This window comes from Trichomycterus rosablanca, chromosome 26, assembly GCF_030014385.1.
Source record: "Trichomycterus rosablanca isolate fTriRos1 chromosome 26, fTriRos1.hap1, whole genome shotgun sequence".
Lineage (NCBI taxonomy): Eukaryota > Metazoa > Chordata > Actinopteri > Siluriformes > Trichomycteridae > Trichomycterus > Trichomycterus rosablanca.
Window position 1 is genome coordinate 6188309 of NC_086013.1, and position 14765 is coordinate 6203073.

Consider the following 14765-nt stretch of genomic DNA (forward strand, 5'->3'; position numbering starts at 1 on the left):
TCAATCACACTCACATTTCTGTTCGTCAACACATAACGGTAACACTTAAATCTCTTAGCTTCTCCATCATACTGTTCTACATTCATGCCACGTTTGCTACGCTGTTTTTCACGCTGCTCAATATTAAGTAAATTGTTTGATAAGTGTTGATAAGCTGTTACTAGTAAGAGTAGATGTTACAATGAGGCAGTTAAAACAAGAAGCAGACAGAGTAAAAACATCAATGTATTTCACTATTGTAAACAAAATGTGTGGGATTTAAATTAATTTTACACAAAGTTTGGAATCTAATTTGCTATTTTCAGCCCTTTATTATTGTTCGATATTCTTCTTGAAAATCACAAGGCTAGTCTTGACGGCTTTTTATTAAAAAGTACTTCCTCTTTTTGCAGTTTATCTAGCAAAGCTTCAGATGTGAGCGCTCTGCATTGTTCAAGTTCTTGTATTGTTCTGTGTGTTTAGTACTGTGCAATTTAAATTATAATTTTTAAACAGCTTTACAGCTGACTTTAGTGAATAAACACTTAAACATCCATGTCTATCAATCGCACTTACAGTTCTGTTCAACACAGTACAGTGAAGCTGGATACACTCCCACACGCACAAACGTAAATTAAAAAATAGCAGTCTATTCAAAATAAAAGATATGTATGTACACTAATTTACATCTGATTAGTAATTACCACTGACCTCACGCAGGCCAATAGGGGACAGCCAAAGGGCCGGATGTGGCCCGGAGGCCGTACAATGCCCAGGTGTGTACAACTAAATAAAACATTAGAAAAGGTGAAATCCAAAAGCTAAAAGAGAGTGTGGTAAAACTTACCAAACTGGCAGTAAGAGAGGGAGCTGATTTCCCAAAGCTTTGGGATCTCATGCGCACAAGGTTTGAGCTGTCCATCCTCGCAGCTGGCCATGACTGCTGAGTCAACATGTATGGCAACAGGTACTTCCCTAAAAAGCACAGATACAAAGCCTTTATTTGTCATATACAGATGTTCAGTACAATGACATTCTTTTTCCACATATCCCAGCTGGTTTGGAAGCTGGGGTCAGAGCGCAGGGTCAGCCATTGTACGGTGCCCCTGGAGCCGAAAGGGCCTTGCTCAAGGGCCCGATAGTGGCTGTATGGCACAGCTGGGATTCAAACTCTCAACCTTTCAATTGATAGCCCAAATTTCTACCCACTAGGCTACCACTGTTCCAAGTGGTAAGACATAGCATGGTCTTAATGCTGAGAACAGTTTAGTCTGAAGACATATCTTGGTAAAGCGCCGGGGGTTGCTTGTTACGACAATCTTAAAGGGATTAATTTGCTGAAATGTTTTGAGATTTTAACAAGATGGAATTCTCATGATCGGAAAAAAAAAAAACTAGATTTGTACTAGCTTTATACAACCGCAGCTTAAAACGAAGCTGGAATGGTAGAAAATATGTAAATAAAACAGACAGCCATGTAAAATGTGAAGAAGTTCAAAAAGCTGATTAAAATCCATTATATGGGTCGCTCAGGTGGCGCAGCAGTAAAAAAAAAACATGCTGGAACCAGAGCTGAGATCTCGAATACATCGTATCAAGTCTCAGCCCTGCCTGCCGGCTGGGCCGAGCGGCCACATGAACAGCAATTGGCCTGTTGTGTTTATATATGGATGGGATATTAAGCCGGATAGGGTCTCTCTCATGACTGGTGCAATTACGACCTCTGCTGGATGATTGATGGCGCCTGCGCCGGTGGGTTAGCTTCGTTCTCCTCAATCGGAGCGGGGATCGGCATTGGTGGAGAGGAAGCGTGACGCAATAAAAGGGAGAAAAAGCGGAGAAAACGCATGAACAAAATATAAAAAAAACAATCAGTACTTGATGGAACATCCTTCAACCTTGATAACCTCTAATAAGTGATTTTGGTTAGTGCAAGCAAGCGTTTGACACACTCTTGTAAAATCTTCTCTCATACTTCTTATTCAAAGGTTTCCAAGCTCATTGAGGTTTGATGGCTTCTGCCTTCTTTAAATCCCACCAAAGATTTTCTGTGGGATTCCAATCTGGAGAATCCAGAATATTCCAGGACTGATTCCTTAACCAAACTTTGACTGACTTGACACTGTGCTTGGAAAGTCTTAAAACCACCAAGGTTCAATCTCACCACAGAAGGTATAACATTCCTAATCAAAATGCCCTTGGTATCTTCTGAATCCATGATGCCAGTCACATGGTCAATATTTCCAGTTCCAGTTCCAGAAAAACATTCCCACATCATCACTGAATCACCTCTATGCTTGACCTTGGGGATAGAACTATTCTGGTCATAAGCCCAACAGGGCAGTTGTAGTCTAGTGGTTAGGATACTGGACTAGTAATCAAAAGGTTGCTGGTTCAAGTCCCACCACTGCCAGGTTGCCACTGTTGGGCCCTTGAGCAAGGCCCTAAACCCTCAATTGCTCAGACAATATAATATCACAGTACTGTAAGCCGCTTTGGATAAAAAGTGTCTGCTAAATGCCAAAAATATAAATGTAAATAAGCCTCTCCTTTATTGTGCCAAACAAACCCGCTTAACCATACGGCCAAACAGTTCCAGTTTTGATTCGTCACTCTAAACACCTGCGTCCCAGAACTTTGCAGGTTCCTCCAAATTCCTTCTGGCGTATTCTAGTCAACCCGTCCTGAGTAATGTGTGTTGGCAATGTGTATTGTCCAGATGAGATTGGCCTCTGAACAGCCTGACAGGTTTTTTGATGCACCTGTTTGGTCTCTAGGGACACTCAAGGTCTTGGAAATCTTCTAATACCCATTGTCCTTTTGGTGCAATGAAATGATCTGATCTCCATGTTTGCACCACACCTTGAACACTTGAATCTCTGGGTGGAGTTTAAATAACACATCACAGCTGAGTTCCCAATGGTTGTATCATGTTGTAACCCAAGTTTAGATCATACAGACATGAAGTACATGTAATATAGGACTTAAATAATTGTGAAACACTCAGGTGGTGAAGTGGACTATTATGCTAGCCCACCACCACAGAGATTTGTGTTAGAATCCCGGTGGTGTTATTGGCCAGCCCAATAATTGACGCTGTGCTCCGACGCCAGCTTCCAAACAAGCTTGGATATGCAGAGAAGAATTTAATTGCGCTGTACAAATGTATATGTATACACCGACTAGGCATAACATTATGACCACGACAGATGAAGTGAATAACACTGATTATCTCTTCATCACGGCACCTGTTAGTAGGTGGGATATATTAGGCAGCAAGTGAACATTTTACCCTCAAAGTTGATGTTAGAAGCAGGAAAAATGGGCGAGCGTACGGATATGAGCCAGTTTGACAAGGGCCAAATTGTGATGGCTAGACGACTGAGTCAGAGCATCTCCAAAACTGCAGCTCTTGTGGGGTGTTCCCGGTCTGCAGTGGTCAGTATCTATCAAAAGTGGTCCAAGGAAGGAACAGCGGTAAACCGGCGTCAGGGTCATGGGCGGCCGAGACTCATTGATGCACGTGGGGAGTGAAGGCTGTTTTGGCAGCTAAAGGGGGACCAATACAATATTAGGAAGGTGGTCATAATGTTATGCCTCATTGTTGTATATCACAAATAAAGGTATTCCATTCCATATACAGTGAGGAAAATAAGTATTTGATCCCCTGCTGATTTTGTAAGTTTACCCCCTTACAAAGACTTGAACAGTCTATAATTTTTATGGAAGGTTTATTTTAACAGAGAGACAGAGTATCAACAAAGAATCCAGAAAAAAAAACATTAAATAAAAGTTATAAATTAATTTGTATTTAATTAAGGGAAATAAGTATTTGATCCCCTACCAACCAGCAAGAATTCTGACCCCCACAGACCGGTTATGTGCCCATGAGGCACACAAATTAGTCCTGTCCCTGTATAAAAGACTCCTGTCACAGAATCAGTTTCTTCCATTCAAATCTCTCGACCACCATGGGCAAGACCAAAGAGCTATCAAAGGACGTCAGGGACAAGATTGTAGACCTGCACAAGGCTGGAATGGGCTACAAGACCATCAGCAAGACGCTTGGTGAGAAAGAGACCACTGTTGGTGCGATCATTTGAAAATGGAAGAAATACAAGATCACAGTCAATCACCCTCACTCTGGAGCTCCATGCAAGATCTCCCTGGTGGGGTAAGAATGATTCTGAGAAAGGTGAGGTCAGTCCAGAATTACATGGGAGGAGCTTGTCAACGATCTCAAGGGAGCTGGGAGCAGAGAAATGCTGGATATGACCCCAAGAACACCACCCCCATCGGGCATTTCTTTGCCTCCAAACACGGCGAGTGGAGTTGATGCCAAAGAGCTCAATTTTGGTCTCATCTGACCATATCACATTCTCCCAAGCTTTCTCTGAATCATTCAGGTGTTCATTGGCAAACTTCAGACGGGCCTGTACATGAGCCTTCTTGAGCAGAGGGACTTTGCGGGCACTGCAGGATCTCAATCCATTACGGCGAAGTGTGTTACCAATGGTTTTCTTGGTGACTGTGCTCCCAGCTCCCTTGAGATCGTTGACATGCTCCTCCCGTGTAATTCTGGACTGACCTCACCTTTCTCAGAATCATTCTTACCCCACCAGGTGAGATCTTGCATGGAGCTCCAGAGTGAGGGCGATTGACTGTGATCTTGTATTTCTTCCATTTTCGAATGATCGCACCAACAGTGGTCTCTTTCTCACCAAGCGTCTTGCTGATGGTCTTGTAGCCCATTCCAGCCTTGTGCAGGTCTACAATCTTGTCCCTGACGTCCTTTGATAGCTCTTTGGTCTTGCCCATGGTGGTCGAGAGATTTGAACGGAAGAAACTGATTCTGTGACAGGAGTCTTTTATACAGGGACAGGACTAATTTGTGTGCCTCATGGGCACATAACCGGTCTGTGGGGGTCAGAATTTTTGCTGGTTGGTAGGGGATCAAATACTTATTTCCCTTAATTAAATACAAATTAATTTATAACCTTTATTTAATTTTTTTTTTCTGGATTTTTTGTTGATATTCTGTCTCTCTCTGTTAAAATAAACCTTCCATAAAAATTATAGACTGTTCAAGTCTTTGTAAGGGGGTAAACTTACAAAATCAGCAGGGGATCAAATACTTATTTTCCCCACTGTATAATTAAATACACACACAGAGGATTTTGAACTTTGTGTTGGTAACAATCTGGACAATCCTAGGTCAAAACAACAATCTATTATTTATAAAAAAAAATATGCATATGAAATATGAAAGATGAAGAAACAATAGATGTAGAAAAATAAATGACGCAATGATTCATTCAGTGAATCATTTTTGGTAACTGCTTTTAGTCAGGGTGGATCAACAGCCTATCCCGAAAATACTGAACACAAGGCAGGAAATATTACAATGCTTACTCAATTCTCGTCAAGCTAAAAAAAAGTCCACCTACTGGCATGTTTTTAAAGGTATGAGGGAACCCAGTAATACACAAACAGTACGTGCCAAACCTTACAATGACCAGTTTCACAATGCTGTTCTTCAATGGTCAGGGTAGGTATTATTTGAGTGGTGGATCATTCTCAGCACTGCAGTGGCACTGACATGGTGGTGGTGTGTTAGTGTGTGTTGTGCTGGTATGAGTGGTTTAGACACAGCAATGCTGATAGTGTTTTTAAACACCTCAATGTCACTGCTGGACTGAGAAAAGTCCACCAACCAAAAATATCCAGCCAAAAGCACCCCGTGGGTTGCGTCCTGTGACCACTGATGAAGGTCTAGAAGGTGACCAACTCAGAATGTTTACCTGCAATTATCTTGATATTGTGTTATTTATTAAGTATCATTAGTGGTTCCGCCTCTGAACCTTAATAAGAACGTTGAAAGTTCTTCAGAAACCACAGTGTGATCATGCAGAGATAATCATGTGTACATCATATGCTTGCTTTATGTCTTTCGGCAAGATTGTAGCCACACCCTGTTATCATCCTTCAAACACATATTATCTTGGTACTACAGCCAAAGGGGGTTTGGCACAGAAAAGACTCTCACAAGGTTCAGCTAAAAAACATCCTAGAACTCTGTCCAACAAGTAACAAAAGATGACAGTCAATTACAAAAACATATTTGCAAACTCTCACACCATCTATTCCAGACTCCGGGCATAGGGTGCACGCACACCCATACAGGGTGTAGAGGTTTGTTTTTCATGCGCTATGTTCCCATCTACTCTTACATCATGTTGAGGTAAAAACAGGATATAAAAAGGAAATCTGTGCTTCCTCATAGTCATTCATCTCAGCAGTAAGGAAGTGCCTATTTATCATCATTAGGTAGAACCTGGTGATGATCCATCTTCATGCAGCTGTCTACATGTTTCATTAGTGTGTGTTCGTGCACTGCCGGAAGCATCAGAAATAAAGTAAAAAATCTGACAACAGTAAAACATAAATACTGTGCAATCATGTGATACATTTTAAAACAGGGGTGGGGAACCTCCGGCCCGTGGGTCGTATACGGCCCCCCCGCTCAATCAAATGTGGCCCGCCATATGTTTCCTAGATTTTATTTTCTGGGCTTTATAACACATAACAAATATGAGTGATGTTGACACATACCAGTTACGTGTTGCCACGACGTCATGGCCCCCAGATATTCCACAGCTGGTCAAGACCAAACATTCACAACCGTCACATTGAAATTATGATAAGGTAAGTCTGAGATCAAATATAAACACTACATACCATCAGCATCATGTATTTATAAAGCCTATATTATTTGGCTGTATGTTGCGCCATTGTAGTCTGTGGCCCGTGACCAGATATGTAATTATTAATCTGACCCTCAGTGGGTAAAAGGTTCCCCACCCCTGTTTTAAAAGATGTTCACACAGTTTTATTTTAATATGCACTATTTTTAAGATAAGATTTCTTCATTGATCGCCATGGGCTCCAGCACAGTGTAAGTACAGTAAATAAAATAGAGTAGAATAAAATAAAAAATACTGACTATGTAATGCAATTACTATTATACAGCAGTATCACAATTACAACCATATAGGAAAACACTATATATACTATTAATAAATATATATACTTATACAGTCAAGCCGAAATGTCTGCACAACTCTTTCACCTTCTCCATGTTTTATTACATTACAAACTCATTCTATAATAGACTGACTTCATTTCTGTCACAACATTCTACACAAAATAGCCACAATGACAAAGTGAAAGCAGGTTTTTAGACATCTGTGCTAAATTATTAAAAATCAAAATGTAAATCATATGTACACAAGTGTGCACACCCTTTGATATGACACCCAAAAGTGAGCTGAGGTGCATTTTGCTTTCACTGATACTGCTTGAGATGTTTCTACAATTTAATTAGTTGACAGTGCATATCAGAGCAAACTCCAAGCCATGGGGTCAAAGGAATTATCTGCAGACCTCAGAAACAGGATTGTGTCAAGGCATAGATCTGGAGAAGGGTACAGAAAAATTGCTGCAGCTTTACAGGTCCCAAAGAGCACAGTGGCCACCATCATTCGTAAATGGAAGAAGTTTGGAACCACCAAATATCTTCCTAGACCTGGACGCCCGGCCAGACTGAGCGATCGGGGAAGGCGGGCCTTGGCCAGGGAGGTGAACAGGAACCCGAGGGTAATCAGAAGATCAGAAGATCAACCATCCAGGCAGCACTCCACAAATCACACATTTATGGTAGAGTAACCAGACAGAAGCCACTCCCTAGTAAAAGGCACATGACAGCTCACTTGGAGATTGCCAAAATGCACCTAGAGGACTCTCAGACCATGAGAAACAAGATTCTCTGGTCTGATGAAGCCAAAATGGAACTTTTTGGCCTGAATACCAAGCGTCACATCTGGAGGAAACCAGGCACCGCTCATCACCTGGCTAATGCCATCCCTACAGTGAAGCATGGCGAAGGCAGCATCATGATGTGGGGATGTTTTTCAGCAGCAGGACCGGAGCGACTAGTCCTGATAGAGGGAAAGATGAATGCAGCTAAGTACATCGAGATCCTTGAAGAAACCCTGCTCCAGAGCGCTCTGGACCTCAAACTGGGGCGAAGGTTTACCTTCCAACACGACAACGACCTGAAGCCAAGACAACAAAGGAGTGGCTTCTGAGAAAGTCTGTGAATGTCCTCGAGTGGCCCAGTCAGAGCCCAGACCCGAATCCAAACGAACATCTGACGGAGCTTACAAGGATATGCCAAGAGGAATGGGCAAAAATGTCCAGAAACAAGTGTGCCAAGGCCATAGTTTCTTTCCCAAGATGCCTTGAAGCTGTAATTGCTGCTAAAGGTGCATCAACCAAGTTTGGGCTAAGGGTGTGTACAGATATGTAACCCCTAAATAAACCATTTTTGTCAGTAAAATAAAATGGCATATTTTCTAAACCCTGTTTTCACTTTGTAATTATTGGTGATTGTGTGTAGATGTTTGAGGCAAAAAAAGAACTTAATCTATTATAGAATGAGTCTGTAATGTAATAAAATGTGGTGAAGGTGAAAGGGGTGTGCAGACTTTCCAGCTTGACTGTATATACACGAGGGATCTTTAAGAAGTTTCTGCACTTTTGTATTTTCGTTGGAAACTGAGAAGGCGGAAGGAGTAGTAACTGGTCGTGTCCAGAGCCGTAGATAGAGAGAGTTGCGACACTCCTTGATCTCGCCGCCGGTTCATGTAATCCTCCAATAGTTCCAAACAAACCCGGCGCTGTCATGTTCTCATATGGGACAGGCAGCAGTGAGTGAAATATTAAACGGCAAATAATAAACATTTGTACAATTTCTGGGTATTTTCAACTGTGTTTACATTTACTGCATCTGCTTTAATGCCAATTTGGTATATAAAGTGGAAGATTGATGTTTATAATGACTTAATAGGTCGTTCTTGTTAACACACAGTACATTATATTAGCATACATTACATAATGCGATATCATTAAGTAGTAGAGACAATATACAGTACAGAGATTAGACAGTTTTTGTTTTGTTTTTTGCATAAACTAATCTCCCTTCACTTTCCTGAGGATTCATAATAATAATAATCATTTTGGTTAAACACTAAGCCATGTGGCTGGATTCATAAGGTTTACCTGCACTGAATGAACAGATTCATAAACACACTACCGTACCAATACCTTTAACATTATAGTGCAGGTACATGAAATAGCATTAATTCATGTCTTATTTCATGAGTAAGTAATAATTTATTCCTACATGTAATACATGAAGTAATTCATAATTAATATGCACTAGTTCATTTTGTCTAATGTAAGTGGTGGACAAGGTACACAAACCATGTAGTTGAGTTGAAGTAGAATATCCAAGGTGAAATATTACTCCAGTAAAAGTAGTAGTAAAAGTAAAAATACTCTTTACCTCCACTTGAGTAAAAGTACTAAACTAAATTTACCTTCAAATGTACTTAAGTATGAAAGTAAAAGTAGCATGATTTATTATGGCTCTAATGTTTTATGATCATTTCTGTAACAACACTCTTGATTAATCAACTCATTTTAGGTGAAAAGACTCGTGTGTCATTAATTCAGCTTAACTGACTAAGCTAAATTGGGTAAAACCTATTAATTAAGATAAACATGTAACATTTAGTGCTGAGCAAATGCTAAACAATAACAGTATTAAGTATATTAATGACATTAAATTCATTATTTTTTTAAAAACAAAGCAACATACAGCTAAAAATGCTTGATAAGTGGTGGAAATGAATGGGGCTCTATGGGATGTTTGGAACTATACAGAGCTCCACAACCCGGAAGCTGCACAAAAAAATGTCCCGCCCCCGTTACAACGGTTCCCTATGGGAATGTCGCCACTCTGTTCTCTCTACCGCTCTGGTCGTGTCTAAGAGACTAAGAGACAGCTTATAGTCTGGATTTGGCGCCATCTGAATTCCACAAGTTGACCTCCCTCAATTGTATCATTGTATAATTCACACTCTGCTTATAAGTGTATAAGAACAACTGTATGTGCTGTGTGGAAATTCATATCATGAATACATGCGTGTCAAAACCGTTACCTGTGAGCGCGCTGCCCAGACTCCCTCGACGGAGCTGTCTGCCCTCATCGCTTAACTGACGTGTGAATTTAAGTGCTTGGCCAGAACCGCTGCGCAGCTCAGGATTGCTCATCTTGCTGAAAGGCGTGAAGGGTGGAGACAGGATGTGATCCAGCTAGTGGAGAAAAGAAAACATAGAACTTTTACTTGAAAATGAACGGCATTATTCATTATTAAGGGATTTGTTTAAAAGCTATTGAAACAATTAGCTTAAGATATTCTTATTCTATTTATCTACACCTGACAAATGAGGCTTTACTTTACTGCAGTGCAGGATGATAGTTGAGCTATAAATCTTACATGACGGATCACCATCACCTCAAGGCTCCCTCTTCTAGAAGTAAAACTGGTTTCAGTGAAATGATAATACCTTTCACTGCTATACTATACTTGAGAAATGAGGACTAGTATCCATTAAGTTTAAGTTAATGCTACACTATGCAGTGACTCTTACCTAATTCATGACTATAAATATTTAATTCACTACCACTCTACATTAATAAATCAAATCAAAATCAAATCAAAGTTTATTTGTCACATAGTCAAACAGTACAACTGGTAGCAAAATGCTTGTCACAGTAATTACAGAATTGGACAAAAATAACTACACAATAGAAATATTTTTTTTTCATGTAAAAAAGAACGTTTCATGAAGTTTCTCTGCGTGCTTTGTTAGCCCACTTTTATGCTGTTCTTCAATAGTCAGGACCCCCACAGGACCACTACAGAGCAGGTATTATTTGGGTGGTGCAGTGACACTGACATGGTGGTGGTGTGTTAGTGTGTGTTGTGCTTGTATGAGTGGATAAGACACACCAATGACAATGGAAATTTTAAACACCTCACTGTCACTTCTGGACTGAGAATAGTCCACCAACCAAAACTCCAGCCAACAGCGCCCTGTGGGCAGCATCCTGTGACTACTGATGAAGGTCTAGAAGATGACCGACTCAAACAGCAGCAATAGATGAGCGATCATCTCTGACTTTACATCTACAAGGTGGACCAACAAGGTAAGAGTGTCTTATAGAGTGGACAATGAGTGGACATGGTATTTAAAAACTCCAGCAGTGCTGCTGTGTCTGATCCACTCATACCAGCACAACACACACTAACACACCACCACCATGGCAGTGTCACTGCAGTGCTGAGAATGATCCACCACCTAAATAATACCTGCTCTGTGGTGGTCCTGTGGGGGTCCTGACCATTGAAGAACAGGGTGAAAGCGGGCTAAAAAAAAAGCATGCAGAGAAACAGATGGACTACAGTCAGTAATTGTAGAACTACAAGGTGCTTCTATATGGTAAGCAGAGCTGATAAAATGGACAGTGAGTGTAGAAACAACGAGGTGGTTTTAATGTTATGGCTGGTCATTGTAGCTAAAACGCTTCTAATACCATAACAGAGAAAAACGTCTATTATTAGGAGTGTATTGTAAATGGATATAAATAAAAGTGTTTCTTTTATAGCTAATGCGATCCATAGTAAAATGAAAAAGACGTTAAAGCTGATAAAAAAAAGCACAATATAAATACAAATAGACAAACAGTGGTCAGAGCAGTTGTGACATCATCATGCAAATCATGACAAGATAAACACAATAATATTAATATATAATAATCATAGGGTAGAGTTAGTGCTGGACAATAATTCGATATCGATATATATCGCGACAGAAAATGTTTCAATAACAGTGATATGATTTTTAAACAAATTCGATCGATATGCATACGTCAGTGCGTGATGACGTACGCCACAGGCATGACGCCAGTGCTCAGCATTACCGCTCTGATTACACTCCGCTACAACACGGTGGATATTAGCGGCTAAATGAGTTCAACAGCTGTGAGTGAACGAGCATCCACAGTTAAAAAAGAAGCAGTAGAAATAGTTGATAAGAGAGGAAAGACTAGACTCTTTTTTTCTGTATTCTTTAAGCACAACATCTGCTGCAGCAAATTCTGCAGCAACTCTTAAGCACTTTTTATATTCTTTATCCTGGTTGAGCACTTTTGTTCGAAAATGTTTACATACAAATAATAATCAGTCCATGTTGTGGATTAAAGTTAGTTAAGACCAGAGGTGGAAAGTAACGAATTTACTCGCGTTACTGTAATTGAGTGTACTTTTTTGTTTTTGTGTACTTATACTTTTTAAAGTAGATTTCACAGCCTGTAATTTTACTTTTACTTAAGTATGTTTTGTATTAAGAATTGTAATTCGCTACATTTTAAATAAGATCCGTTACTGAGTAAAATAATAAACGCTAAAGAAATCGCGTCTGGGAAACTGCTGCAGAGAATTCTGCGACGGGGAGTCGGATCTTTTGTCTCGGTTCCTTTTAAAGAGCCGTATATATACATAACGACTCCCAGAAGAGTCGGTTCCTTTATTTCAGTTTAAAGGGCCGTTCAATAGATTCAAATAATTCTACGACACATCACTAGTGGTTATACAGTTTAAAAAAGTTTTATGGGACTAAAATGACACATTACACACCACTAAATGTTTTAAATGTTGTATCAACATGTTTCTTCTATTATATTTGAATTAAAAACAACTATTGTGAGATTTATATCCACTTGTCCTGTTTGCATTACACAGAAGAGACCCCCCCTGCTGTTAATAAAGTAACAAAGGAAAGTTTACTCTGAGTACATTTTAAACGAGCTACTTGAGTAGATTTTTAGACTAGTAATTTACTCGTACTTAAGTAAAAATTCATTAAAGTAATAGTACTTTTATTTGAGTACAATATTTTAGTCTTTCCACCTCTGGTTAAGACATATGTTAATATATTATATTATATATTGTCAAAGCTTATGTTTATTTGAGAATGAAGTCGTGTTTTTGTCTGTATACAAATGCTGAATACAAGTAAAAGGTGAAAGCTAATTTATTTGTATTATTATTATTATTATTATTATTTCTAAAATGTTATGTAGATGTAAAGGGTGAGATTTCATAGACTTTGCAAATAAATTTTTCAGAGGTTCGCAGGTACAGCCTTTCAATGTTGGTGTTCCTGGCAGTTTTTCTGACATTTGTATTATTCATATCGATATCGGAATTATATCGTATCGACCGAAATTAGGAGTTATATCGTGATATAAATTTTAGCCATATCGTCCAGCCCTAGGTAGAGTTATTCAGCAGTTACGGTACTAGATTAGTAATCAGAAGGTTCAAACTCCACCACCATCAAATTGCCACTACTTGACCCCTGAGCAATAACCCTCAACTGCTCAAATTGTATTCAGTCACTGGATAAAAGCATCTGCTAAATGCCACAAATGTACATGTAGAATCAAAAAGTGACCTCCAGTCTTCTGGGAATGCATTCACTAAGTCTTAATTGTGTCAGTAAGAATTTGTGCCCAATTAGTCAAAACAGCATTTGTGAGATCAGGAACTGATGATGGACAAGGCCTGGCTCACCAACAATGTAACGTTTTATTCCAAGGGTATTAAATGGAACCAGGCCAGCACTCTCTACGCAGGCCGGTGGAACTTCGTTAAACTAAACTAGTAAAACCAAGTCTTTATGGACCTTGAGAATCACAGCAGGAGAAGCTAGAAAGCTTAAAGTTAAAGAATACAATGATGTTTGCATTAAAGTACAAAAAATAGACTCAAAAAATAGACTTAGGCCAAGAAAAACAATTAAGTAAAACAATACAATGTTTAAAAATGTACAACCAACTTTAAAATTAAGTCAATACACATTGATTACAAGTGAAATCCCTGTAATTATATTACATTTAAAAATAGAATCATAAGATATACATCGTACATCGCCATAATAAAACCACCTCCTTGTTTCTACACTCACTGTCCATTTTATCAGCTCCACTTACCATATAGAAGCACTTTGTAGTTCTACAATTACTGACTGTAGTCTATCTGTTTCTCTACATACATTTTTAAGCCTGCTTTCACCCTGTTCTTCAATGGTCAGGACCCCCACAGAGCAGGTATTATTTGGGTGGTGGATCATTCTCAGCACTGCAGTGACACTGACATGGTGGTGGTGTGTTAGTGTGTGTTGTGCTGGTATGAGTGGATCAGACACAGCAGCGCTGCTGGAGTTTTTAAATACTGTGTCCACTTACTGTCCACTCTATTAGACACTCCTACCTAGTTGGTCCACCTTGTAGATGTAAAGTCAGAGGCGATTGCTCATCTATTGCTGCTGTTTGAGTTGGTCATCTTCTAGACCTTATAGACTATTCTCGGGCCAGCAGTAACAGTGTGGTGTTAAAAAACACTATCAGCATTGCTGTGTCTTATCCACTCATACCAGCACAACACACACTAACACACCACCACCACGTCAGTGTCACTGCAGCGCTGAGAATGATCCACCACCTAAATAATACCTGCTCTGTGGTGTTCCTGGGAGAGTCCTGACCATTGAAGAACAGCGTGAAAGGAAGCTAACAAAGCATGCCAAGAAACGGATGGACTACAGTCAGTAATTGTAGAACTACAAAGTGCTTCTATATGGTAAGTGGAGCTGATAAAATGGACAGCGAGTGTAGAAACAAGGAGGTGGTTTTAATGTTATGGCTGATATGGTTATGGTATACCATACCATGAACAATGAGTGTGGGCAAGAATAAAACCCAAGTGTCTGGAGTTGTGTGTGTTTTTTTTTCAGTACCTGTTGCACAACAGTTC

At 39.7% G+C, this 14765-nt stretch overlaps 1 protein-coding gene across 1 annotated transcript in view; it reads right to left on the minus strand.

The window, feature by feature from the left end:
• Window positions 1–14765, minus strand: part of LOC134303719 (microtubule-associated serine/threonine-protein kinase 4-like) — a 55565-nt gene continuing 40800 nt past the window's right edge. Inside the window, exons 2-4 of the mRNA XM_062989193.1 lie at window positions 10044–10197; window positions 827–954; window positions 1–18 (exon numbers count right to left, since the gene is read on the minus strand). Of these exons, the coding sequence (XP_062845263.1) occupies window positions 1–18; window positions 827–954; window positions 10044–10197 (300 nt within the window). The remainder of the gene's footprint in view (window positions 19–826; window positions 955–10043; window positions 10198–14765) is intronic.